The 25,373-nt window shown below is 38.2% G+C and overlaps 1 protein-coding gene across 3 annotated transcripts in view; it reads left to right on the top strand.

Annotated features, from left to right (window-relative positions):
- LOC130922624 (LIM domain-binding protein 3-like) overlaps positions 1-24,019 on the top strand; it is a 53,402-nt gene extending 29,383 nt beyond the window's left edge. Inside the window, exons 4-16 of one of the 3 annotated variants that reach the window (XM_057847508.1) lie at positions 2,832-2,983; positions 4,305-4,374; positions 9,071-9,093; positions 11,131-11,331; positions 13,314-13,489; positions 15,747-15,801; positions 18,906-18,956; positions 20,369-20,535; positions 20,599-20,935; positions 21,005-21,185; positions 22,165-22,285; positions 22,343-22,458; positions 22,888-24,019. In XM_057847508.1, the coding sequence (XP_057703491.1) occupies positions 2,832-2,983; positions 4,305-4,374; positions 9,071-9,093; positions 11,131-11,331; positions 13,314-13,489; positions 15,747-15,801; positions 18,906-18,956; positions 20,369-20,535; positions 20,599-20,935; positions 21,005-21,185; positions 22,165-22,285; positions 22,343-22,458; positions 22,888-22,977 (1,740 nt within the window). In that variant the 3' untranslated portion in view covers positions 22,978-24,019. The remainder of the gene's footprint in view (positions 1-2,831; positions 2,984-4,304; positions 4,375-9,070; positions 9,094-11,130; positions 11,332-13,313; positions 13,490-15,746; positions 15,802-18,905; positions 18,957-20,368; positions 20,536-20,598; positions 20,936-21,004; positions 21,186-22,164; positions 22,286-22,342; positions 22,459-22,887) is intronic. The other 2 variants (XM_057847509.1, XM_057847510.1) reach the window with 2 other exon arrangements.
- Positions 24,020-25,373: the final 1,354 nt, after the last annotated feature.

The raw sequence follows: 25,373 nt of genomic DNA, 5'->3' as shown, positions 1-25,373 counted from the left end.
ATTGAGCACAGACAGTTTAACCAATGACATTTCTGCTAAAACAAGAAGCACCTGACTGCAATCAACTGATTACATTTTTCAGACACCAGATTGGTGAAAAGGTGTCGTCTTGTTTTGTTCGAATGAAATCCAGCACCCACTGCGACCCTATGTGGAATAGTTTGGACACGCCTGGGTTAAGCCAATCAGAGACAGTCACAGACAGAGTAGGGTAGGTTTTGTTGACAATGTCATCAGTGGATTAATAGTCTTGTTAGGGGTATTAAAAAATAATCGATTCTGAGATATATTGCGATATTACGTCATGCAATTCTCGTATCAATTCTAAATCCGTCTGTATCGATCCCTACCCGTGTGTTTTTGGTGGAAATAAATTTTAAAAAAAACAGTGGCTGCACTTCTACTCCTGTCCAGTAGTTGGCAGCGCACAGCAGCTTTGCCTTGCCATTTGCTGAAGTAACAACAACATTAGACTAATCCAAGTAGAGATTTGTGTACGTCGCCCTGCAGTGGTTCCTTGGATTAATTCTTTTATAAGTCTTAAATTTGGGCTCATTTTGGCTTTGACCTGCAAAAATGGAGGCATGGAGTATTTAGAATCCTGCATTTAAGCAGGTTTTGACTAAAGCAGGTTTGCACTAAAAAAGATAATGAAAGCCATGTGTTTTTCAAACAAAACAAAAACATTTTTGCTTCAGTGCTGGTTGATGATTCAGGAATAAATTGATATAAATGTACTTATGTCCATTTTGATTGTTTTTTCTGCAGTGATACACAAATATCGCAATAATCGCCATCAAGTGTAGTATCGAGATTAACTGGGATCAAATTGTGACCTGTAAATAGCAATACAAATTAGGAGTGGGAACCTCTTGGTACCTCACGATGCGATACGATTTGCGATACAGAGCTCACGATAACGATGATCTGACGATATGGCGATACAACGATGATCGATACATTGGTCAGGAAATCATTCTAGGATATTCTACAAACAACTAACAAACAGACAAATTAGCTTCTGCTGTGAATTGGGAAGAGTTTATCAATAGTAGACGTCCAATCCATTTGAACTGGGAGGGTGGTTCCACTTCAAACGGATCGTCAAATGAACGTCTATGGCTGTCAGTGGCAGCCAATGCCAGGCAATGATTAATTAAAGTAATTTTGGGCCATTTAAGTTTATTTACCTATTGATTTCCAGTTACTTCCTATTGATTTGGGGGTATTTTATGGGTCACTTCCTGTTTATGTTTAGTTACAGAACAGGAAGTGACCTGGGAATCACCCAAATGAATAGGCAGTGACTCAAACTCAACAGAAAATGACCTGTAAATGCCCTAAAATGAACAGCAAGTGACCTGTAAATGCCCTGAAAATGGGACAGAATGACTGTGAATACTCTGGTCTCGAATGAACAAACGTTCCCAGGCTAAATGGATTGGGCGTCGAGCACCGTTAATGCAGCCTTAGAATTAGCAGACACTATTATGGTAGAAGATTTTGGTTAGCAACTTCTTGGTTCCATTTAATTTATTTATTTTTTAGACATTGACACCTTTTTAAAACGATATCTCGATTCTTGGCAGGAGCATATCGATAACCTTTTGGGATACATATTATCATGATATATCACCATTTCGATATTTTGTCACACCCCTAATACAAATCGTATCGCCAGCTATGCGGCAATACACACCCCTGACTATTGTTGTTATAATTGTATGTACTGTATCTTATTGTACAGCAACTTTTGTTTTGAAGGCAAATTTATCAAACTAAAGCTGCCTGACTGCCTGTCAAAATCTCTGCAAGTTTTATTGTTCCATTACATTTCGTAGTGTTAGGACGAAGTTGTCTTTTCTCTTACTGTACGGCAGAACAACAAAAACACGTTTGAAACCGTTTTCTATATTATTATTTTTTACAGTAGTTACTTTCATAATTGAATAACTAGCAAAGTAATTAGTTTCTCAGAGAAGTAACTATGACGACTTTTCAGAGTAACTTGAACAACTCTCATCATGGATTATAGACATATTTTAAAAGAATGGATATCCAAATTTTGTTCTTTGCTATTATTGTACTGCCGACAAACTTGCCAGAAGCTTCGTCGGACTTCATCAAAAACGTATGTATTTTATAGATGAATAGAATTCTATCTGATGCTCCATCCACTGTTTCCTATGACAAGAGGACGCTAGTGCTGACTTGCCTTTATCAAACAGCACTGAAGACTTTATTGCCCAGGATATTTATTTCTGATTCTTGATCCCATTACACACGAACCGTTTCAGGCTTGCCCTGGGTGTTTTCACTTTGTTTTGATTTAAAGAGAATGGATTGCCACAGTGTGCTGCAACAAAGCCGTTATGCTACAGCGCTATCTGTTAGATCTGGGCTTGCGTGTATCACAATGGCAGGGATTTTTAAAAGGGACTTGGTCTACTTCAAACTTAGATGGCATGGATTTTCTTCTTCTTCAAGTGGATTATATTTTTATATTTTTTTCTTCTTTGTAAATGTAGTGACGTGTTATTTTTGTTTTGTTTTTTTAAAGTGGATTTAAAGTGTGTGAGAAGATGAGTGCAACTTGTGGTATCTGGCTGCTGCACATCAATGAGAACACAGTTTGGTGTGTTGACATGTGTTTATTTGGTTATTAAAGATATTATTGATCAATCAATAATTCCTGTATACCATGTACAAAGGCGTACACTGGGGGCTTACAGTTGTAGGTGGTTAAAACTTTTTATTCGGAAATTAAAAAATAAAACATTTTGTCAGAGAAAAAACATTTAATTATTTGTGTGTCTGACATATTTGTTCAGATCACACCTGGCAGCAAAGCGGCGCACGCCAACCTGGTTCAGGGCGACGTCATCATGGCCATCGACGGTGCCAACACGGACGGCATGACCCACTTGGAGGCTCAGAACAAGATCAAGATGGCCAACTACAACCTGTCGCTCACCATGACCAAGTAAGAGCTCAGAGGGAAAGAAAAGCAATAATACAAATAATAATGGTCATACAAGCTCAAAAGATGGGAGCTGATATGAAGAGCCATGCGTCCCCCACACACGATTAGATGTTGATCCTGGGGGGTCGGGACACGTTACATGTTGGCATACTTTGAAAAAAGCAATTTTGTTACTATTTAGTGACTTTTCCGAGACTTTTAGCAACTATTTTTTATTTGTTTAAAGTGACTGATACTGTTTATCTGCTTAGAAAATGAGCTTTTCACAATTTTGCATATGAAAAGAAAGGTGTCCAGTTGGAAGAGTGGTTCAGCTGCCATTGACTACGATATGGCATGGCATGGGATGGCAACCATCATTCTATCGCTGTTAATTTTTTTCATTTTTACTTTGTGTATTACATTTATTTTTTAATTATTTTTGATTGTGTAAGTTTTTTTTTTTAAATAAAAACATTATAAAAGGAAACATTTGCTGCCAGTCCTCCCAGTCAAAATGAATTGGGCGTCTTTTGGTAACCAATGTGTTAAATTTTCAAAATGTTTATTTATTTATTTATTTATTTATTAAATAATATTTGTAATTATATATGTTATATATTTTAGATTATTGAAAAATAATATTAATAAAAATGTTCAATATGGATTGGAAGTTTATTGCCATAATAGCAGTTGATTTTTTTTTTTTTTAATTAATCATTTTTCAATTCTTTTAATTATTTTACTTTAAGGATTTTTATTTTATTATTTTTTAAAATTAATTTAAAAAATTATAAAAGTAATCTCTAAACCTCCCAGGCCAAATGAATTGGACATCTTTCGCTGTCAATGGCAGCGAATATACAGGAGCTAAGAGAGAAATTGTTTTAAGGTGGATGTGACCTCCTGTTTGCCCCCAAGCTTTTTTTTCGGCAAAATATGATCTGATAAGATGAATGAGGAAATGAATGTCAGCGCGGGCTGAGCTGGGAGCGCCGTTTCATAACCGAGTGTCGGCGCTCCGGGTGAGGCAGATAAGACGATGAGGACAAGGTTGGATTTTATTTGACGTGTGGAGATGATGTTTATTCGCGCATTCGTTCATTTCAGGGTCATTTCGTCGTCATAAGTAAAAGGTGTGACATGCGCTTTGCTTCTTGAAGCGTTACCATGACGTCCACAGGTTAACAATGAGCCATTGGGGTCACTTGTTTCAAAGAACAACCTGGGGGGAAAGGTGTGCTTTCTTAGAAATGATGGTATAAGATCGTGAAGCATATTGACCAATAAATTGCTTGACAAAACCACAGAATCTGTAGCGAGTTTTTCTGTCTCCGCGCAGGTCCAAACGTCCCGTTGTCATGCCAACGCCCAGAATTGACGCCGGTATCTCCATGATCCCTCACCAGCAGGTGAGCTATCCCATAAGGCATCAGAACAACAAATTTACGCTTGCGATGTTGAATTTAAAGCATTATTAAACTATTTGACTAAAGACACACTGAAACTAAAATTAACATTAAAACATGTAGAATAAATACAAATTACAATTATTTTTAGGATTAAATTGTGATCATGATTCATTATTATACAGTATAATTGTTAATATTAATTCAATAAAAATTGTTAACATTTTGGAGTCCCAATGAGAGAATTTTAAATCCAAGTTCCATTGAAACGCAACTGCCAAGTGTACAAATTTAAAAGTAACCTAATTCACAGAAAATGGACAACAAAGTCAATTAAAAAAAAACCTGGTTGAACTAGAAGAACAAAGATGCATTTTTCCCCGTTTTTTTTTTTAAGTAGTGGTAATTTTACAAAATTTAAGTTGTATTTGTCCAAGAGACTCATTTCATCGTTAAAATTTAAATAGAGAAGAAAGATATTGTATTAGATATTGTAAAATCGCTAATGTAATTTCCCCCTTTTTCCCCATTAACTTTGAATTACCATGTATTTTCACTTCTATCTGGACAAAAAAAAAGTTTTCCTTTGAATTTTGGTGGGTGCTCCTTAAAAACAACAGTACTTCCAATTTGACTACTTATACCCATTGGCCGCAATTGACAGTGATAGACATCCAATCCATTTGAGCCAATGGATTGGACATCTACTACTGATAAACTCATTGAATGATGAATTAAACTAGCTACGTGTTTAGGCGGCCACCGCCGTCAATGGCAGCCAATGAGTTAACGGTTGAATCGAAATCACATTCAGCATTTCACTCCATCAGAGTAACAATTAGATCACGTGAGAACAGAGAAGTAAAAATGAGATCATTTTGAAATTTGTCATGTCTGTACATTTTTTTGCCGCGGTCGCAGGTGAACGGTCGCCTGACGGTGGGCGGTGCATCGCCGGCGCCCCCAGAGGCGACCAGTAGGAAGCAGTATAACTCGCCCATCGGCCTCTACTCAGAGCAAACTCTCAGGGAGATGGCGGCCATTCAGGCAGGCCTTCCCGCTGGGTATGTGAGCCAGGGACCGTGACTTATGAGATTTTCCCAATTTACTCGTCCACTGCTACTGACGGCGATCGTTCCCCTCAAGTTCAAACTGATTGGACGTCCATCGCGCTAATACCAGCCAATGAGTTGCAGGCTAAAATATATATGACTTTTATTTTACCAATTACTTTTATGATTATTCTACAAATGGCATTATAAGTAAAAAGATAATAGTCCATCTACATTTTATTGAACTTTATCTGATTGAATCATTGATTTATGATATAGGCTGAACCAAAACAATGCATAAACATGGAAGATTAAAAATTAAACTGTGTGTTGCACCGATGTCGAGACTGGTATTGGTACCGATGCGGAACTAAAATTACATTTTTGGATTTGGAGTGTATTAGGAAATAACGCATCGATGAAGCACAATACTGCATGTACTCTTCAAAATTTATGGGTAATTTGAATGGTGACGCTGCGACACCAAGTTTCAACTGTTGTGTTGCGGAATGGCCTCACCTTCACATGGTGACAGCGAAAACGGAAGCCGAAGAAGCAAACTTTTGATTCCGGCCTCCAAAGCGGAAGGATACCATTGCGGGGATTGCTCCGCAACTACAGTGCCTTGCAAAAGTATTCGGCCCCCTTGAATCTTGCAACCTTTCGCCACATTTCAGGCTTCAAACATAAAGATATGAAATTTAATTTTTTTGTCAAGAATCAACAACAAGTGGGACACAATCGTGAAGTAGAACAACATTTATTGGATAATTGAAACTTTTTTAACAAATAAAAAACTGAAAAGAGGGGCGTGCAATATTATTCGGCCCCTTTACTTTCAGTGCAGCAAACTCACTCCAGAAGTTCAGTGAGGATCTCTGAATGATCCAATGTTGTCCTAAATGACCGATGATGATAAATAGAATCCACCTGTGTGTAATCAAGTCTCCGTATAAATGCACCTGCTCTGTGATAGTCTCAGGGTTCTGTTTAAAGTGCAGAGAGCATTATGAAAACCAAGGAACACACCAGGCAGGTCCGAGATACTGTTGTGGAGAAGTTTAAAGCCGGATTTGGATACAAAAAGATTTCCCAAGCTTTAAACATCTCAAGGAGCACTGTGCAAGCCCTCATATTGAAATGGAAGGAGCATCAGACCACTGCAAATCTACCAAGACCCGGCCGTCCTTCCAAACTTTCTTCTCAAACAAGGAGAAAACTGATCAGAGATGCAGCCAAGAGGCCCATGATCACTCTGGATGAACTGCAGAGATCTACAGCTGAGGTGGGAGAGTCTGTCCATAGGACAACAATCAGTCGTACACTGCACAAATCTGGCCTTTATGGAAGAGTGGCAAGAAGAAAGCCATTTCTCAAAGATATCCATAAAAAGTCTCATTTAAAGTTTGCCACAAGCCACCTGGGAGACACATCAAACATGTGGAAGAAGGTGCTCTGGTCAGATGAAACCAAAATTGAACTTTTTGGCCACAATGCAAAATGATATGTTTGGCATAAAAGCAACACAGCTCATCACCCTGAACACACCATCCCCACTGTCAAACATGGTGGTGGCAGCATCATGGTTTGGGCCTGCTTTTCTTCAGCAGGGACAGGGAAGATGGTTAAAATTGACGGGAAGATGGATGCAGCCAAATACAGGAACATTCTGGAAGAAAACCTGTTGGTATCTGCACAAGACCTGAGACTGGGACGGAGATTTATCTTCCAACAGGACAATGATCCAAAACATAAAGCCAAATCTACAATGGAATGGTTCAAAAATAAACGTATCCAGGTGTTAGAATGGCCAAGTCAAAGTCCAGACCTGAATCCAATCGAGAATCTGTGGAAAGAGCTGAAGACTCCTGTTCACAAACACTCTCCATCCAACCTCACTGATCTCGAGCTGTTTTGCAAGGAAGAATGTCAGTCTCTCGATGTGCAAAACTGATAGAAACATACCCCAAGCGACTTGCAGCTGTAATTGGAGCAAAAGGTGGCGCTACAAAGTATTAACGCAAGGGGGCCGAATAATATTGCATGCCCCACTTTTCAGTTTTTTATTTGTGAAAAAAGTTGAAATTATCCAATAAATGTTGTTCCACTTCCCGATTGTGTCCCACTTGTTGTTGATTTTTGACAAAAAATTAAAATTTTATATCTTTATGTTTGAAGCCTGAAATGTGGCGAAAGGTTGCAAGGTTCAAGGGGGCCGAATACTTTTGCAAGGCACTTTATATGAATGAAACGCTCTCGCTCCGATGACGTTAGCACTCGTACACGTCACTTTAGATGGGCGCAGTCGCTGCTAATAAACATTCAAAACAGTAAATATGGCAGAACTGCTGCTTTAATTTACTGTTTTTATAACATCTTTAATTTAAATATATTCGATTTTCGTGTTTTTGGGCCTTTTGAAGCAAAAGTTAAAATAAATACAAGAGAAAAATTAAATATACAGACAAACCATGAATAAAACCGCAAAATATAATGTGGGGGGGGAAAAAGGCCATTGCTTTAAGTGGGCAGGTATGTTGTCTTCCACCCTGAGGAGGTTGTTGTCTAGGAAGTGCATTATTGGCTGTCGCCTTGTAAAACTGCACTGGCCTCTAGGACCTGGCATGAATATTACATTGTTTTCACGCGGAATTGCGACGTCATTCGAATGGGCACAGGACCATGTAAATGCAAACATAAAGTTTGTCGTGTTCTTGGTGCATCACCATGTAAACGGTCCCCTGGTTTCCAAACGCTGGTCGACCCACTCAAGATGTCCACCAGCTTCACCCTTCCCAAAATCCTGGTAGACGTCCAAATGTTGGGGTTCCAATCATCCTTTAGCTGTGAACTGAAATGTGTTTATCACTGGTCGACGTGCAACCTATTTGAAGTCTGCTGCCACCCCCTTCCACTTTGAATGGATTGAACGTCTGGTGCTGTCATTGACATCCAGTGAGTGAAACAGCCATGAGAGCAATGACTTTACATTTGAATATGCTGTAATTTAGTATTAAAAGATAAAAAAAGTATATTCAAATTTGCATCGGTAGCCTAATTATGGTAGCGGTGCAACAGTAATATGTAATATATATCTAATTTTCATCTGGAAAAAAAAATCGGTATCATGACATGCTTGAAAAAACGTAATCGCTGCAAAATTTAAATGCGCGAGTCAGAGGACTTTTTCTTTGCCTTCACCAACATGAGTGCGTCTATTATTCAAACAGTCAGAGCTTTATTTCAAATTGAACGCGGATTTGATGTCGAAGTAAATTGAGTGAATTCAACTCATAAGTCAAGGTGCCACTGTGCTTGTCTTGTTTCATCGTAATAATAAGTGTTGATACCAGCAACACACGGAGGAGAAAAGCAAGGGCTTCCAAACATTTGCTGTCAAAATTTTTTTTTTTTTTTTCAAAAATTATCAAAAACGAGCGCAGTAGTGGAGTTGCGTTTTTTAGATGTTGAATGGCAGAGTAGAAACCATCCATGATGTTCGCATTCTGATGACACACACACGCATTCTTACCTTTCTCGTACTCTTCACGCCAACTAAAAGTGATGTCACATGACTAATGATCCCTCTCTTTCCCCTCATCTTTCTCATTGTATATTCTTCGCCCTCTCTCTATGGCCAAAACCAGGTTTTCAGGCCCCCCGCGCCCAAGTTAGTACCCGGTTGCCGAGTGCATTGAGTTTTAAGTTTGTGTGTTGCCAGGGTAGTGCTGGATTTACATTGTACAGCATGTTGTTTCAGAGAAGAAGCTACTTTAATTTGGGGTGTGTTTCCTTTTCAAGTTGCAGTGTTATGGTGCTACTAAAAAAAATGAGCAAGAGCCATGTTGGGTTGTTTTCGTAATGACTGTAAATATATATTAAATAAAAGTTACTGTAAGTGATGGTGCCAGTAGTGTACTAAATGCATAAATAGAAAATGGTTTGTTGACGCATTAAAGTTAAATGCCTAACCATCATCAATTCATGTTAAAGGATTGTCAACTAATTTTTAGAATTTTTTATTGAATTAAATATTCCATCAATTACCTGATGAAAAGAATGAACGATTTTTTCCAATTACAGTTAATTCACCATCTATACCGCATTAGTTTCCCCCTCCAATTGCTCTCTGTTAATTATTCTATTGTTTATTTTATTATTTGCATATTTTTGTTTTGTTTTTCCAATTGCTGTTCATCAATCAATTATTTATTAAATATTTTAATTAATTTTAATTATTTATTAAATATTTTAATTAGTATGCCATTCATTTAATAACTCGAAAATGTATTTTTTTATTTTAATTTTATTTTTTTAACTTTTTTTTTTTTAACCAGTTTTTGCCTGTAGGATTAATTTGATTGTTGTTGTTGTTTGTTCTACCATTTAAAATTTTCAAGCAGTAGTTAGCCAACCACCAGGGGGAAACATATGCTTTAGACATCCTTTAATTGTCTTAATAACAGACCTAATACTAGAATATTTGTTTAATTAGCCCTTAGTCAATTTTACATCATAATCATGTTGTTTTTTTTTTTTTTAAATCATCAACAAGACAAGGATGCTAAAGTTAGCTTAGCATTAAGCAAGAGCAATAAATCATTTTTTACACTGCCTTATTTTTTTTTGCTTCTGGTATTTAAAAAGGCCATGTTGACATTTCAAACGATACAAACGTCTTGGTGTGTGCGTGCCCGTTCAACTCATCACACAAACACGGCCAACTGAAAAATGTTCGCTTCGCCGTCTCACGTTGACAGTCGCCGCCGACGCGTCTGATGCTCGGCGTGTAGGTCACACAGTGCCAGCCGGCATTTGATTGGCGGGAGCATGTTGATGCCGGGGGCTGAGATGGTGTGTGCTCGTCACAAATACAATTCACGATGACCTCTCACAAACATTACTGAAACAGACGTGCGCACTAATCAATGCTCTCACATTCACCTGATATGCCTTTGCAAAAACCCCAATTAAATCATTTTGGGTTAATTTTTTTTTTTTTCAGGAATAATATTCTACTGCTAAAATGCTCTCCCATATAAACATACTTATTAATGTTGTCAAATATACACCATTGTGGATACAATATACAGTACTGTGCAAAAGTTTTAGGCAGGACACCTGCCTAAAACTTTTGCACAGTACTATATATATATTTTTTAATTATTAAATTTATTAGGATCATGGAAGCTTCCACTTGGGGAAAATATATACATACAGTATATTCTTTATATACATAATATAATAAAAATATACAGTACTGTGCAAAGGTTTTAGGCAGGTGTCCTGCCTAAAACTTTTGCACAGTACTGTATATATTGAGTGCTGTCAAATACTGAGAGTTCAATCATTATTTATTTCATTGTAAATGTGTTTAATGATAAGATAAAAATATTATTTTGCATCTATTGTATTAAAAAAGTTTTTCCAGTAAATACAAAATTAGAAAAGTACATTTTAAAATGTAAATTTAAAATTTTAACTTCAACACTGAAAACGCTTTCTAACCACAACTAAAATCCTGCTTAAATGCGCTCACACACCTTGCTGAAGTTCTGTTAACACAGAAACTTGTTTAGCTCGTATAAATTCTTTAACGCTGTCATGTAACACCCCTGAATCGCTCTGAGGTTGTGTTGCCAACATGCACGTTTAGGGAAAACACACTTTTTTCTCTTATAACCCACGCGACTTGCTCACCTCTTAGCCCCGCCCCCACCATCAGCGCCAGCGCGGTGCTGAAGGAAAGCAGCACCGCTGCCCACAAGGCCATTGAGGTGACGGGCCCCGGGGGGAAAGCTACTATCATCCACGCCCAGTACAACACGCCCATCAGTATGTACTCTCAGGACGCCATCATGGACGCCATCGCCGGACAGACCATGACCAAGGGACACGACGCCGTCGGGTGAGAGTAAACCATCCCCCGATTTTGCGCTTGAGTTACGAGCGGCGGTGACGCCTTTATTGGCAACTTTATTAGTGCACGGACGGTGCTGAACCCTGTTTGAGTGTTGTCAGTTTGTGACACTTGTTTGATGGACAGAAGTGGGTGGGAAAAAGGAGTGAGCTAAGATATGGATGGGGTGTGTAGGAAAAAGTGATCTCCAGTCATGTGACTAACGTATTGTTGTGCTGAAGAGTATTTTATATGTCTTCAAATCCTCCCGGACACACTTTTTTCAGTGTTATACAAATCCAATGCATCAGTATTATTTTATTATTATGATTTTGGGCTGAAATTTCGTAGTATTATAGTTAGAGGTGTGCGAAATTTCTGATTCTTAGATTATTCGTGATTCGGCCGTGGAAGATTCGAGAACGATTCACAAACATCCAAATTGCTATTATTGAAATATGCCAAGTAAAGCGGAACTAAAACACAGTCAGCGCGGTCTTCGGGACGCAGTGAGGAATGGACCGAGAGTAAACATCATGCTCAATTCACGGCTCTGGCTCAATTCATGCTGCTACATAAAAAAAAAAAAAAAAAAAAAAAAAAAAAAGATACCTGCCTGCGCCGACAGCCGCTTCAAACTACGCCCACATAATGCTACGGTAGATATCACACGTGTAAAAAAACTATATGCGAAATGACAGACTCGGCGGCGTTAGCAGCACATGTATAGAAAACTAGATGCAAAATGACAGACGCGCCGTCGTTAGTAAACAGCCGCCATCTTAAAGCAGTAGACTTCTCTGGAAGGCTGTTGTAGCGAACCTTCCGAGCGAACCTAATGAACTTTTTTATACCTTTTTATTTAAAATACTAAAACTTTCACGTGTTGAAAGTAGACAGAAGGGAAATTATGGAATAACAGGAGCAATTTTAACAATTTTAACAGTTGATTCACAACATTAATTGAATGTAGTTCAAAGCTGCTGATACAGAATGGGGACTTGAGTATTTTATTTACTGTTTTGAACTGTTAATTTGATACTGAAATAGTAGTTTATTTAAACCTGAGAGGATTTTTGTACAATTTTTGTAACTAATGTATGAAACATTAAAAGCAGCCAATATCTGGGGGGGTGCATCAGTAATCGATTTATAATTGAATCGTAGCCTCTGAATCGTAATCGAATCATTAGGTGCCCCAAGATTCTCACCTCTAATTATAATATAGTATTACTCATTGCCTGTTATTGACGGCAAAGCAGATACCGACCAGTTAACTGGTAGGATTGGCTGTTATTCCTCATCTTTTAGGGCCATTAAAGGCGCTAGACATCCAATTCATTTTGACAATCAAAATATGTTGGATTGCGCTTTTAATAGCAACCAATTAGTGCACTATTAAGGGTTAAAAATAACTTCCAAAAAAAAAAACCTCATAGGGGATGTAGCTGGATTTTGATGAGGATGCATGGGTTGAAATTTTTGAGATCCTCTGGAACCTCTGTGGGAAATTTGCAACCCTATATCTAACACTTTTGTGTGTATTGGATTGTGCATTTTGAGACCTCTAACATGAAGATTTGAACACCTAAGCCGAAGGCATAAAGCCCCGGAGTCACTGTATTCGAGTAGTTAGTACTGGAGTTATCAAGTTTACTAAATATAAAAAGCGATTTGTGACATGTCTGCCAATTTTTATTTTTCGCTCAATGCTGATTTAAAAAACTAAACTAAAAACTGTGCCGAATATAAATGAAAGCAAATTTTTGAGCTCCCTTTTCTCCTTCTGTACTGAGCTTTAACATTGTTTTTCTACTATTTTTTTTAATGCCTTTTAATTCATTTGACCAACTTAGTTTTGTGATACCTGCACAACCCCCTCCAAAAAGCAAAAAGTAAGCTCCCTAGCTCCCATGCTGACTTCTTGTGGCGGTCTTATGCGTATGCGGATGGGTTGGCGGTGGCGGCGTCCCCTCTGTGTCTGGTTGCAGTCCATTAGCAGAGCGTCCGGTGGACAGCGCCTCACCCGTCTACCGGGCAGTCTTGAGTGCCGAAGAAGAGGAGGATGAGGATGGGCGAGGACGCCGCCCACCTGGAGCTGGCGTGCAGTCCAAAACCTTCCTGGCGCTCGCCCACATGATGGGAACGGGAAGTGGAATGCAACAAGGCAAGAAATAGGATGCAAAAAAATGGAATTGAATTGCGATAAAAAATTGTCAAATTGCTTCATTTGTGTCAATTTCTTTTTAAAGAAAAAAAAAACATTTTAATGTATAAATCTGTATCATAGACTTGTTTGTATAATGATGTATATTCATTATATATATATATATATATATATATATATATATATATATATATATATATATATATATATATATATATATTAGGGCTGTCAAACGATTAAAATTTTTAATCGAGTTAATTACAGCTTAAAAATTCATTAATCGTAATTAATCGCAATTCAAACCATTTATAAAATATGCCATATTTTTCTGTAAATCATACATATATTATGTAAAATAAATTGTTGGAATGGAAAGATAAGACACAAGATGGATATATACATTCAACATACGGTACATAAGGACTGTAGTGGACATTTCACTCTACTGTCATTTAAATCTGTCTATGCTGTCCACACTTCGAAGTGGCTACTTTTTCTAAAGCTAGACAGCTAGTGAATGACGCCATAATAATCAGACTTCTTTCTTTTTCATCTGATTTATTAATAAAATGGCCTCAAACCATTGTCCTCTTTAGACCGTCGTAAAACTACAAAAAAAAAGTACACAAGCATTGCATTAGCAACAACGTTAGCTTAGCACGCTATACAGGTTCACAAAACATAAAAAGCGTCTCATACAAAAAATATAACATTTTGCTTACTAACATAATATGTACATTATTTACAACAACCATACTTACGGACAAATCTTGTCCAAGGATCATATAAGCACAACATTACAACATAGGCGTCAGCCCGAGACGTCCTGCAGCCATATTGAACTGGCAAGACAACAATAAACCATGTCGCAAAGCGACCACAAGAGTTCGCTGTTAGTACAAAAAGCCTTGCTGTAAAACTTACCAAAAGGCAGAATACTGTCTGAGCGGTACATGTGCGTTAATTGCGTCAAATATTTTAACGTGATTAATTAAAAAAATTAATTACTGCACGTTAACGCGAAAATTTTGACAGCCTTAATATATATATATATATATATATATATATATATATATGGCGGAAAACACAGACAAGGCTGAAAAAGCAGTTTCTGCTCTTGCACCCCTCTTTAAAATAAACTGCTGTATTTTAAGCCAAAAGAACTGTTGTGTTTGATTGAACAATATGTCTATATGCTGCCATAGCAGATTCATGGCGCAATAAGCCCCTAAACTATTTTTAATTTGTCCGTTTCACCCTGGAAACCCCTGTTTACAGACGTCGCGCAACCGCTTTTGTTTCAACCTAGCCTTCGAAATGGCTGTCATTTTTAGCTTGGCAATAATAATTGATGTCTAATATTTAGTTTAAAAAAGAGACTTTAAAAACTTTTTTTAAAAAAGACTATAAAATTATTCACTCGCATATTTTTAACTTTTAAACAAATGACGTCACTGAAAAAAATTGGTGTCTGTAAAAAAAGTCACGGATATCTACCTCATAACTATCGCTTAGTTGAATTTTTTTTTTTGTTACTGTCGCATTTTGCCCGATATGTTAGATGATAAATAATCCAAACAAAGAAAAGAAAAAAAAAATTTAAAGGGTAAATATATGAAAATCTCGATTACTCCTTGATGTCTGCGATTTCTGCATCGCGACCCTTGCTATATTACCATGTTTCACCCATAAAATCCCCCCCAAATCCAGCTGTGGCCATTCACAACTGTGTTCTCACACTCGGTGATACATACTACATGGAGTTTTTGGATCAAAAAGAGGTAAGTGCGCGATAATATCTCGTTAAAATCATGGCGTCTTTAATTATGCTCTCGCGTGCTCTCACCTCCAGTTAGGGTTTTGCTGTTTATTATTATTTTTAAAATGCCCTCCTGTTCAAAATTTTTCTTCCCCCAGAAAATTGAGATTTTAAGCTTTACATTGATGTATCACACATGCATATAGGACAATTTTTAAATTTGGCCAAATTGGGGGTCTCAGAGCGGAACTTCAAGTCACCTGAGTGTTTTCCGCCATATCAAGATCTTTATTCAGGAATCTAACAAGCGTTTCCATAGCACACAAACCAACAGAAAAATGACATAGGAAAACCCATTATTTCAGCATGGAAGGACTTATAATTTTTTTGTGGATTTTTATATTATTTGACGCATACGTTAAAAATATTAACTTGTGACGAAATAAATGAAGTAATTTTTGTACATCACTCAACATTTGCATCTCTTGTTTCTTGCAGTTGTGGAGGATAAAAAAGAGAAGGATGAGGAAGATGAGATGATGAATACTAGCAGGTAGGCCGTGTCAATGGCGCCTGGGAACCTGCGCAGGAAGTCCCGCCCCTTCCCACCAAGCCACGCCCTACTGCCCAGCTCACCTCACCGCCACTCCCCACTAAAACCAAAATTAAGTTAATTTTCTACCAAAATGACACCACCAGATGAAAGTCGCAGTCTTTTAAGAATAGAAAAGTTTACAGACAAGTTACATATTTTGAAGTTAGACCAAATATAGTTTTCATTAATATAGAATGTTTACCTTATTTTTAAAGTATGCCACTTTTCTGGGAAATTTTAATCTGAAATTAATTGTATATTGTGAACAATATTTTCTCTTGAGTCTTTTGTTTTTTGAGAATGTTTTGCACGATCTCGTCTTGTAATGAGCAGTATATACCGCAATGTGTCACTGTAGGGCAGACTTGTCAAATCTCATCGGACACCTAATTAGGTACTCATTGTTAACGTTTGGCGTTGAAAAATGTTAATGATCACGTTTAACAAGGTCACATTGATATTTATTCCATGTTATGTTTTGATGATCTGTCGTCATGGTCACAGCATTATTGAGATGGTCGCGCAACTCAGATCGCAGTGATGAGCTAACTAAACACAATTATTTGTATGTGTGCATACCTGTCAACCCCAGGCCGTTGGCAATCTTACAAATAGTGACGTATGCCCTTACAAATGGGTGACTAATCTTACATCTTTGTATATGGCGTGCAATATGAAACAAAAATAAAACTCAATTTTTAAAATAACATGAATTTATTGGTAATATTGTAGGCAAGGCAAAGCAAATTTATTTATATAGCACAATTCAACACAAGGCAATTCAAAGTGCTTTACATCACATGAAGATCATAAAAATCACATTTAAATCAATACTACGTAAAAACCAAGACAATCAAAATAGGAAATAAAATTATACATAAAAATCGCATTTAATCACAAATAGAATAAAAATAAATAAAAATACAAAAACTACTACTACTAATAATAATTGAAATCAGCAATGGAGATAAGCACAAGAGGAATAGAAAGCAAGTAGACTGAAATATATTGACAGTTATGGATATGCAGTGCTAAAGAAAAGCGTTTTTAGCCCTGATTTAAAGGAGCTAACAGTTTGAGCATACTTCAGACGTTCAGGTAACTTGTTCCAGAGGTGAGGAGCATAATAACTAAATGCTGCCTCACCCTGCTTGGTTCTTGTTCTTGGAACATGCAAGAGACCGGTTCCAGACGACCTTAGGGTTCTAGATGTCTCAGGAATCTAACAAATCAAGCATGTATTTTGGTCCAAGGCCATTAAGTGTTTTGTAGACGAGCAGTAGTATTTTATAGTCTATCCTTTGACTCACTGTAACATACAGTTACAGTGAGTAACAGTATGTTACTGTATGTTATGTCAGTGGCGTACACACTGCCACAGTGTATCAAATACCTGTTCTCCCCACTGTAACCTGGTGCAATCAAAGAGCAATACCTTCAGCTACATCATGATTACTAAAATTTAACAATGACTTTTGTTATAATTGTATGTAGCAGTTTTGGCAATTTCTATCATGTCTTTATATGGCTGCACTTCAGCTCGTAATTCACTTTGACTTGAAGGTAGTTCGTTAGTGTGTCCAATTATAAATTAAAAAGGTCAATTGATAAAATTAACTTACCGATGCAATCTTTGAGTCAGGGAACATTTGTTTTGCTAATTCTGAGAAGTGATCAGCAATAGTTGGAGGCAAATTGTGTTCCGCAACAAATTGGCAGAATAAAATCTCTGCTTTCGTCACAGCATAGCTTTTTATTCTGCAGACTGCACCTTTATGACCAGTGTTAATCCTCCTTCTAAAAAGTAATTAGTTACAAATTACTTTTCCCAAAAAGTAATTGAGTTAGTAACTCAGTTACCTGAATGTAAGAGTAATTAGTTAGTTGGCAAAGTAACTGGTGTTACCTTTCATGTTTATTGTTTTTTTTTTTCATTTAAAAAAAAAAAAAAAAAAAAAAAGTAACCTTTGCTATGTTTGGAAGTCATTTAATGTTGTGAATGAAAAGTTGTTAAAATTGCTCCCGTTTTTGCATTAGTTCCCTTCTGTCTACTTTCGACATGTGAAAGTTTTAAAACTGTTTCATCATGTAAAGATAGATTTAAATATTTTGCCGATTTAGGAGTATTTTGGATAAAAAGTTAATTAGGTTCGCCGGAACGTTCACTGAGAGCCTTTCTGAGAGGTCTACTGCTTTAAAATGGCGTCTGTTTACCAACGCCGCCGAGTCTGTCATTTCGCATGTAGTTCTATATGCATGTGATATCTAGCCGGAGATTGTAGGCTGTCGGCTACAGTCAGGAAATATTGGAGCCACCTAGCCTAGCATCCCGTTTGCTACAGCGTCACAACACTCTTCTCTCTCCGTGTCTCTGACTTTTCTCGCCTCATTCAACCAACGTAGTAACGCATAGTAACGCACATTGTCTCGTTGCTGAAACTGTGACAAAATCCGAACGGAGAAAAAAAAAAATGTAATGCATGAAAAACGTACAGATTTTGAACGTACGGCGTACACATTTAAAAATCAGTGCTCACTTGTACAAATTACACCGAAACCGTACAACTTGTCAGGTATGTGTGTGCTATCAATTTTTTTTTTGTTTTTGTCCTTGCATTTTCCTAAAAATACTAAGTCTTGCATGCTACGAACTCATTTATAGCGATTGATGGCAATAGATTGACGTTCGACTGCTGCATGCTCCAAATGGATTGGACGCCTATGGCCGTCAATGGAGTTGTAATAACACTAATGGGTTTAACAGTGTGAGCAGGACTGCAATTGACTGGAGAGTTGTGTTGCGTTCAAATGCAGCTGGGAAAGTTCACTTCTGAGAAAGTATTGGTCTATTTATTTCCTCTGCCATTTTTTGGCTTCTTGGATTGGAAATTTCACTTCTTTTTTGAATGTGAAAATGAAGTCTTTTTGTTGGAGCTGCTTGACGGCTCACTTGATGTTGAGCATCAAACTCTTTAGTGGAACATGGCGTTCTACAGCTCCTGAATGCCACGTGCGGCACTGATGTTTGCTCTGGTGTTTTCTTTTTTTCCCCACACTTACAGCCTGAAGCATCAGTCGCCCGCAGGCGTCCAGCACAAGGCGGCCGTGTCCAGGTACCGCCAGCCAGCGTCATGCCATGCTGATACTTTTCCTTGTCGTCTTTGATGGAGCTTCTTGAGTGTTATGTGGCACAGCTTTAGCGCGCATGAACTCACTCACTGCCAGAGTCGAATAAATTCATCATTATAATCCAAACATTCATACCAATGATGTGTACAATCATCAACTTGGTAAACAATTTTACAGATGCAAAACCTGCATTACATGGCAGCGATGCGCTATTTTTATATGTGAGGTTTCTGGTGGAAGCAGCTGAGTTATAGAAGTTGGAGAACTAAGCCCTATTTGCCTGATTATTACGAAAGAATGATAAAAGATACAATCAAACTCTTCTCACTGGTGAAAGAAGAATCTTTTCATTTTGTAGATTCCGTGCATGCATAATCGTAGAACACATAATTCTGCGGGCCTTTCAAAATCTGTCAAAAATGGTTCCGACTGAAGGGTTTGTCTTTTTTTGAAAACATGGCAATAAGAGAGTTAACGTGTTGTGTGAGTGTACACAGATGCTGTATGTTAAGCAAGCTAGGGGCACTGTTTCCTCATGAAAGAGCACTGACAGGAGGTCAAATATACACCCAGGAAGTACCCAAAATACATTGATACCTTGAGTTACAAGTGCCCTAAGTTGCGTTGTCGATTGGTCCGATTTTTAAAAGGTTTTTGTTATGAGAAAATATATAATTGTATAACGATATGTCCGATGCCTCACTTACTACCCTTTCGACATCTAACCTTACAAATATATCTTTGATATGACGCTCAGCGTCAACTCCATAGATATCACATATACACTATAATTTTACGTTTATTGAATGGCATGACACAAAAGTGCCGAAAACTGACGACACCTGCCGCCATTGCCTCACATCGCACACAGAACAACAAGCTTTATATATGTGGTACCTATGGTCAACTTATTCGGAACTCAAATTTTGTGTAAACTGAAAATGAAAATAGAACAATATTTTTTTCTAAAATAAAAAGTCTCAAAATGTTTTTTTTTTTTTTTTTTAAATTATCATTTGGCTGGTACGTACTATGCTTTTCAATGGGGATTATGGATTTTTATAAACAGGTAAATTATGTTGCTCACATTTCATACGTCATGGTATCACTGAGTGCCATGTTAGGTTTAGATGGAAGAGTAGAAAAGGTTAAATGATGCCATCATCGACTCACTCCTTCTGCTATTTTTTTCCCGTTGCCTAAGCTGAGCGCTCTTCCTGCCTCCTCATCTTCGCCATCATCGTCACAGTCCCATCTTTTCAGTTTTTCACCCCTTAACGTTGGCTGCCATTGATGGCGATGGATGTCCAATCCAGTTGGACTGGGTGTCTATTGCTATCAATGGCTGTAAAATAGTTCAATACATCATCGTCATCATCCCTTGCTCTCTCCCCAGTCAATTTGGTCAGCCCGCACCTGCAACACCTCCGGCTCCACAAGCCCCACCTCCTCAGCATTTCCAGCAGCCTCCACCCACCCAGCAGAGCTCCATCCAGATTCCGGTGGGCTCCGCCTCTCCTAAGGTGGTCAGTACAGCCTGCATCTACCCATCACAGCCGGCAGGTGAGCAAACAACGGCGGTGAGTGGAATTTTGCCGCTTGACTGACGCTTTCCATTTCCTCCAGCCGCACCGCCTCTCCCCCACCCCGTCGCCCCTCTCCCCCACCCCGTCGCCCCGGCTTTGGACGCCGGTGGCAACCGCCCACCCTGGGTGACCGACAGCTCCTTCGCCAACAAGTTTGACCCGAGCAAGACCACCACAGCTGTTCTTAAGGCGCCCCCTTTGCCTCAGGCGGCACCGCCGCCACCCCAGTACATCCCTGACCACCCGGCCCCGGCGGCTCCGGTGGCGCCTAACCCCGCCCCGTTCCCCCCCGTGGCCAGAGGGGTGGCGCAGCGGGCCGAGAGGTTTGCGGCCAGCAGCCGCACGCCGTTGTGCGGTGCTTGCAACAGTATTATCAGGTATGAATGAAAACGTCTGTCGTATTTCTATTTTGAGATTTTTCCACAATGTGCTTCTGGCATTTTTAGGGGTCCGTTCCTGGTGGCGCTGGGTCGCTCGTGGCACCCCGAAGAGTTCAACTGCCACTACTGCAACATGTCGCTGGCTGACGTCAGCTTCGTGGAGGAACAGAACAGCGTTTACTGCGAGAACTGCTACGAGGAGTTCTTCGCCCCCACCTGCGCGCGCTGCAGCACCAAGATCATGGGGGTAAGGTGTCAAAATGTTTTCTTTCAAAAGGCGAAAAACACAGCAAGTATACCTTAAAGCAGGGGTGCCCAAGTCCGGTCCTCGAGAGCCCCTATCCAGCTTGTTTTCCATGTCGCCCTCCTTGAAAACACCTGAATCAAATGATCAGCTCATCAGCAAGCTCTGCAGGAGCCTGATAATGATCCTGATTATTTGAGTCAGGTGCGTTGGAGGAGGGAGAAATGGAAAACAAGCTGGATAGGGGCTCTCGAGGACTGGACTTGAGCACCCCTGCCTTAAAGGGTATTCCTTTTATACTGTTGTGTATCAATAAATGATTAAAATTAGTAGTATACGCTGGCTTTTTAATTAAAAAAAAACATATATACACTTCTCAAACTTTTTTAAAAAAATTATTAACTATTACTATTATTTTGCATTTTATTTAAATATATATACTGTGTGTATATATATATATATATATTAATAAAATTGCAAAAAGTTTTTGGTTTTTTACTTAAAAAGGAAGAAAATGGTAAATATTTTCTTGTATTACTTATTTGTTAAACTATTTGTTAATTTCTTTTAAAAAAAAAAAAAAAAAACCAGTTTACTTATTCACTGGGCATTTTATTTAGTTAAAATATATTTCAAATAAAAAAGAAAATGGAAAAATATAAATATTTTAATTTCATTTTTAATGGTATTTTTATAAAACAATACATTTTTTGTGTAGTCCTTAATGAAGGCAGATTATTTCTGTAATGCATTAAAATAAGATGCTTGCAAACATCCGTTTTTGCTTTGGAACACAATCATACAGTGACACACTTCCATAGTATTAATATTTTCAATGCACACATTTCCAGCTAAACTTTTAAGACCTAGCGGATTATCACAATAAATATAATTTGATTTATATGGCCGATGATCAACATAATGGTTTTCTTTAGTCCTACCTTGAAATCCTTTGCCACTAACATTGTTGTACTGGTGGCAGGAAGTGATGCACGCCCTGAGACAGACGTGGCACACCACCTGTTTCGTGTGCGCTGCCTGCGGGAAACCCTTCGGTAACAGCCTCTTCCACATGGAGGACGGAGAACCGTACTGCGAGAAAGGTGCGCCGCCGCCCTCGCGCAAATAGGCGTCTCGTTAACAAAGTCCTGCCTCCTCAGACTACGTGGCCCTGTTCAGCACCAAGTGTCACGGCTGTGACTTCCCGGTGGAAGCCGGGGATAAGTTCATCGAGGCTCTCGGACACACCTGGCATGACACCTGCTTCGTCTGTGCGGTGAGGACACGTGCACCTATGCTAAGCCAAAGTCTTATTATAATAGTCTTTCATATAGTATATTTTATATAGTCTATTATAGTAGATAGTCTTATATAAGTATTACTTTTATTCCTCAAAGATCAGGGGTGGGGGAGATAATTTATAAAGAATTAGGTCAAAATATTAGGGCAAAAAATTGTCAAAATATTATTAGATTTTAAAAAAATAAAATCATCACCAAGGACAATGATAAACGTCCAATTCACCGCTAACTCTAGCAGTGCAAATGGATTGGACGTCTACTAAAAACAAACTCATTTAAATTCGCAGCAGAAGGATGATTGGATGCCACATTATTTGACACCTATCACTTCCTCATCAGCCAGCATAACAGCAATTTTTGGATGTTATACATATTTAGCGATTGTAACCTGCGTTTGTTTTCAGGTGTGCCACGTCAACCTGGAGGGTCAACCTTTCTACTCCAAGAAAGACAAACCTCTTTGCAAGAAGCACGCTCACGCCATCAACGTCTAACACGCTCGCTCCTCACTTTTGCCACAAACCCCACAGTTGCTTGTTGGCTGCCATTGGAGACAATGATGCAAAAGGTTTGGACATCTATCGCCGTCAATGGCAGTGAATGAGTTGAAAATGTAAAAAAAAAAAAAAAAAAAAATTATCCTAGTTTTGGCTTTTTTATTTGATCACATGAGCTGCCACTGCCTGTCATAGACGTCCAATCCATTTTGGCTGCCGGGCGTTTGTGATGTCATCAATAGGTTTTCATGAAAGTGCAAAATTGAAGAGTTTTCTTATTAAACACCCCACCCCAAAAAGTTAAAACAGCATTCCATGCAATTGAATGGAAAAGTGCCTCTAAACTTTTTAACTGTAGTCTGAATGCTTTTTTGCTTTGTTTTGTGTGTCAAAATAAATTGAACTTTCGTTCATTCGCTGCCATCCCTCCCACTTTAAATGGATTGGACATCTACTATTGATACACATTGGTTGGCGGCAGGGTGCATCTTGGCCAGGGGAAGAACAAATTTTATTTTTCAACCGGTTGGCTTCCTTTGACAGCAATAGAAGGCAACCGTTCCACTTCAGAAAGATTGGACTTCTATCATTGTCAATGGCACCGAAAGAGTTAGTGGAAACTTATAAAAGTACAATGATGACATCGACTCTTGACAGTCAAAATGGTAGCAGTGAATGAGTTGATTTCACTTTTATTGAACCCCCCCCCCTTCCTAAAATGAATTTATCCTTTTTGTGTTTATTTGAGCAGATATGACTAAAGTTCCAAATGCCCCACAGTGTGAGTGTGCCCTAAAGAACGGTAGTGTCCACTTTTCAGCGTTTTTCTACCCGTGACGTGCACGCATGTAGCCTCACTTTTTGGGTGATTTTTTTCCACCGCCGCATGACTTTTCATGTCGCTGGAAGAAAGAAGGCATGGGAGAAAAAAAGAGGATGAATTAAAGAGGAAGCAGTTCACGTTAATGGTTTCTGCTGCAAGTGGAATAAAGTCCAACATTTGCTGCAAACTTGTCTCTTGGAATGTATTTTTAGTAGTTTTAGGGAATAGCTAATTATTTGGCCAGACAATGACATTCAAACATTTAGAAATGTTTATTTTGATTTGATATTTAAATACTGTATTACATCTCAATGACAGTTAAAAAATGTTTGGCTTTTTTTTTGTTTTTTTTACTTAAAAGGCATCTATGATGACATTTTAGACTGGCCAGTTTTTTTTCCTCTATATTTTTATACACATTGAAATTAACATTTCAATGGGCGTAGGTTTGGTCTCAACATTGGTAGGCATAAGCATAACCCGCATGTACACTTTTTGCTGGGGACGGGACATTTTATAATGACCAATGCGGGAAAAAAACTATTGATTTATACTAAGTTTTATGTGTATTGGTTGAGCTTACACCGTTCAATTCAAACTTTTATTTTAAAAACTACTAAAGAAACATTTTGAAAACTTCCAGAAAAAATGTCCAGATTTTATGAGCAATTTTAAATTCATTATTTCAACATCACTTAAGTTATATTATCATACACAATAAATACAAGCTTGTGAATCATCTCAACTATCCAGGATTAGAAAAAAAATAAACATTTGTCTTCGGATCACTCAACATTGTCTAAACAAAGAAATTAAATGAAAAAACATCTTTGTCAGGGAATAACAAAAATAAAAATGGAGCCGTCATTCAAGAAAAACACGACTGCTTTTGTCCACAAACACAGCCCAACTCAACAACAACAACAAAAAAAGCTGCTGTGGGCTGCTTTAAGACCACATAAATAAAATAAAAAGGAAAATTGGGGAGGAGGCGGCAAACCGCGGTTCACTACATTTCTCAGTTTAATTAATGTTAACAGTAGAAAACATACAGGAGGCCACTTCTCTCTAAGCGGCTTCCTACTCGAGTTTTCCAGGTTAGCAAATTCACACAGTTTAATGTTATGCAAACTGATGCAGGTCTGACTTTCAATTGCAAAATTTGTGGTGTGTTCCCCACTTCCACAACATTAACGTCTTTTTACATTTCTTACAGTGGCTTCTGTTGGCTGAAAAAAAACCTAATATCCCTAATATCTTATTTGTGTGGGAGGGAGAGGGGGGTGTCACGTCATTAGCCAATCAAATGTGCATTTAGGATGAATAAAATGGACCGGCACATTCAGCAAGTGACAAGAGGTACATGTAAGTCTGAACATAATGAAAATAATTCACTTGATAATGGTGGGGGTCAATTATAACCATTAAAACATATGGGAAGAACAGATAAATGACCTATATAACTGAAGTCATTATATTACGCAAATAAGGTTGCTTAGAAGTTCGTGGGGGAAATTTCCCCATCTTAAAAATTGGTAGTGTTTTGTCCATACCGTCCCTATCCAAACTT

This window comes from Corythoichthys intestinalis, chromosome 10 (assembly GCF_030265065.1).
Source record: "Corythoichthys intestinalis isolate RoL2023-P3 chromosome 10, ASM3026506v1, whole genome shotgun sequence".
NCBI lineage: Eukaryota > Metazoa > Chordata > Actinopteri > Syngnathiformes > Syngnathidae > Corythoichthys > Corythoichthys intestinalis.
Note: the sequence above shows the minus strand (reverse complement) of the source record. Positions and strands in the feature narration are given on the sequence as shown.